This window comes from Momordica charantia (genome assembly GCF_013281855.1).
Source record: "Momordica charantia cultivar OHB3-1 chromosome 4 unlocalized genomic scaffold, Mcharantia_2.0 BLBB01000004.1, whole genome shotgun sequence".
Classification (NCBI taxonomy): Eukaryota; Viridiplantae; Streptophyta; class Magnoliopsida; order Cucurbitales; family Cucurbitaceae; genus Momordica; species Momordica charantia.
In genome coordinates, this window is record NW_028275162.1 from 11,139,747 (window position 1) to 11,142,134 (window position 2,388).

Here is a 2,388-nt window from a genome sequence, read left to right on the forward strand (position 1 = left end):
AAATCATTGAGAAGTCCAGACATCTCACCATCCTCATTATTCATAATATTTGGTTATATACTTAATTCATTGTGCGAAAGAGTTCACGCATTGTATAACTACTAGAAGGGTTTGTTCTTCTCCATGGTATATCCATTGAGTGTATGAGTGTGATATTCTATTTATAAACAAGTGTCTTTCTATTCCATTAATTAAATGCCACTTTACATTCATATAATATATACATGGACATCTTGTTTTTCTTGTATTGTTGATGCGGAGTTTTGCCAATTCTATGAAATGTTTTACTCCTTATACATACTCGGGCGAGAATCTATATCTAACCTTAATCTAATCCTTATTCATTCTTGATGATAATACTATTTAAAGAACCTACAATTCAGTTTAAATGGTCAATGTTGAATCCTAAAAGCAAGGTTGTTAAATCGTGAATTGGAACGTAAATCATAATTGAAATTTAATGTATCGTGTATCATAACATATGGTGTATCGTAACGTATCGTGTATTGTAAGTTTTTTTTAATGTGTGTATATATATATATATATATATATATATACATACATAAATATATATCAATTAGTAAATAAGTTCAACATTCCTTATATATCAAATAGCAAATAAGTTCGACCTTCCTTCTAGTGAATGTTAAAAAGATATCAAATAGTAAATAAGTTCAACATTCCTTCTAGTGAATGTTAAAAAGAAGATTAAGACTCCAAAATAAGTATCAAGAGACATTTAAAACAACAAAATAGCTTCTTTTCTTCAATTATGAACTTCAATATTCTAGAAATCAATATCATCCAAAAGATCATCACTGTCAAATGCATTTTCTCTGTTGCTTTCTTCTTCTACTAAGTCTATTACTTCCTTCCATTTTTCACTTTTATTTGAAGAAAGATCTCTAGGCCCCGAATAAAAATAAATAACTAATGTTACTTATTGAAATTAAATATTTAGTTCAATAAAAATAGTAAAATCATTATCTCTCTTCTGCTTTTGCTACTTTCTGCTTCTTGAATGTCAAAACATTCATTTACGTTCATCCAAGAGGTGTTTCTGGCAATGTTGGATCTTCTCTCTGTAATCCATTCATCATCAGACTCTAAATTTGATAGACAATTAGGATCATATGATTCACCTTTTTAAATTTTTTTTTTGTGCCTTGCTTTTAATTGAAGATTATATTTTACAAAAACAAGTGCACTTAGTCTTTGCTGTTCCAAACGGTTCCTTCTCTTTGTATGCACCTAAAAAATTGTTAAGGTCAATATTGTAAAGTCTAAAACAATTATGTGAAATCATCTTTCTAATCCTTTCTCTTAGTCTCCTAACTAAGAATGAGGCATCCTAGAATAAATAACATACACGATCAAATGTCCTCCAATTTCTCTCACACCCTGTAGCACTACAAGTCATGCTAAGGATTCTAATAGCAAGATTTTAGAGCTCTTTGCAATCTCCTCCAAAAGATTCCCACTACATAGTTTGAATAAAACAAACATAGATATCAATAATAAAATATCTTTGCTTCATTATTGAATATAGAAAACTAGAGTTAATACTTTTTATGCTTTTAGTTTCTCTTTTTACATGGCTGCTTTTTGTTGCGCATCTGAACTGCCATATCAATTCCAAACATGCTTTCTGCATTATGGAATAACTCTAGTTGCTTATCAACTTTTTCTCTGACTATTGGTGAAGGGCACATCCTCTGGATAGTTTGATAAAGTCTCATCTTGACCTCATAGTCAGCATTAAATTCAGGAGTATAATGAAATCTAGGATTTACTTTTTAAAATTTAATTAGTATCCATCTAAGTATGATATTAATGATAGAAATTAGGAATGAAACTTTACCTTGGGTTAAGATAATATGCTGCTGCATGAAGAGGCCTATGAAGTTGCATTGCCCATCTCTTATCAATTATGTCCTATGTAGGTTTATAATGCTTCTGAATATTGTTGAAATTTTTCTCAATTTGTTCATTTGCTCTATCCACTGCTTCATATATGTAGCCCATTGCAGATTTTGCATCACCATCAACAAGTCTTAGCACTTTTACTATAGGAACGACACATTTTAAGCAATACTTTATTGAGGACCAAAAGCTTGAATCACCAAGAATAATTTTCATTATAGCATCCCCATCAGAATTTTTTGAATACGTACTTCTTTGTCAATCTTCAGATCGAAACATTGCTCTCAAACCTATCTTATTTTCTACCAAACTTCTCAAAGTTAAGTAGGCAGTTGCAAATCGTGTTACGCGAGCGCTTATTAATTCTCTCTTTAGTATGCTTTCTCATAAGGTTTAGAACCCAAGAGTGCCAGTAAATATAAACAATAATTTTTCTAGCTTTGGACATTATATCATTATGTAAGC

The 2,388-nt window shown here is 30.4% G+C and overlaps 1 protein-coding gene across 1 annotated transcript; it reads right to left on the reverse strand.

Annotated features, from left to right (window-relative positions):
• Positions 1 to 1,146: 1,146 nt before the first annotated feature.
• Positions 1,147 to 2,139, reverse strand: LOC148211792 (uncharacterized). The gene is made up of 2 exons (XM_088122920.1): positions 2,005 to 2,139; positions 1,147 to 1,251 (listed from the first exon to the last, which is right to left on the reverse strand). The coding sequence occupies exons 1-2, from the start codon at positions 2,137 to 2,139 to the stop codon at positions 1,147 to 1,149; spliced, it is 240 nt and encodes a 79-aa protein (XP_087979046.1).
• Positions 2,140 to 2,388: the final 249 nt, after the last annotated feature.

Excerpts from the sequence above, each read along its gene's own strand:
- LOC148211792 (XM_088122920.1), bottom strand. The coding sequence starts at position 2,139 with ATGAAAATTATTCTTGGTGATTCAAGCTTTTGGTCCTCAATAAAGTAT. Across the intron at positions 1,252-2,004 it reads TGGGCTACATATATGAAGCA|GTGCATACAAAGAGAAGGAA; the intron begins GTGGATAGAGCA and ends ACAATTTTTTAG.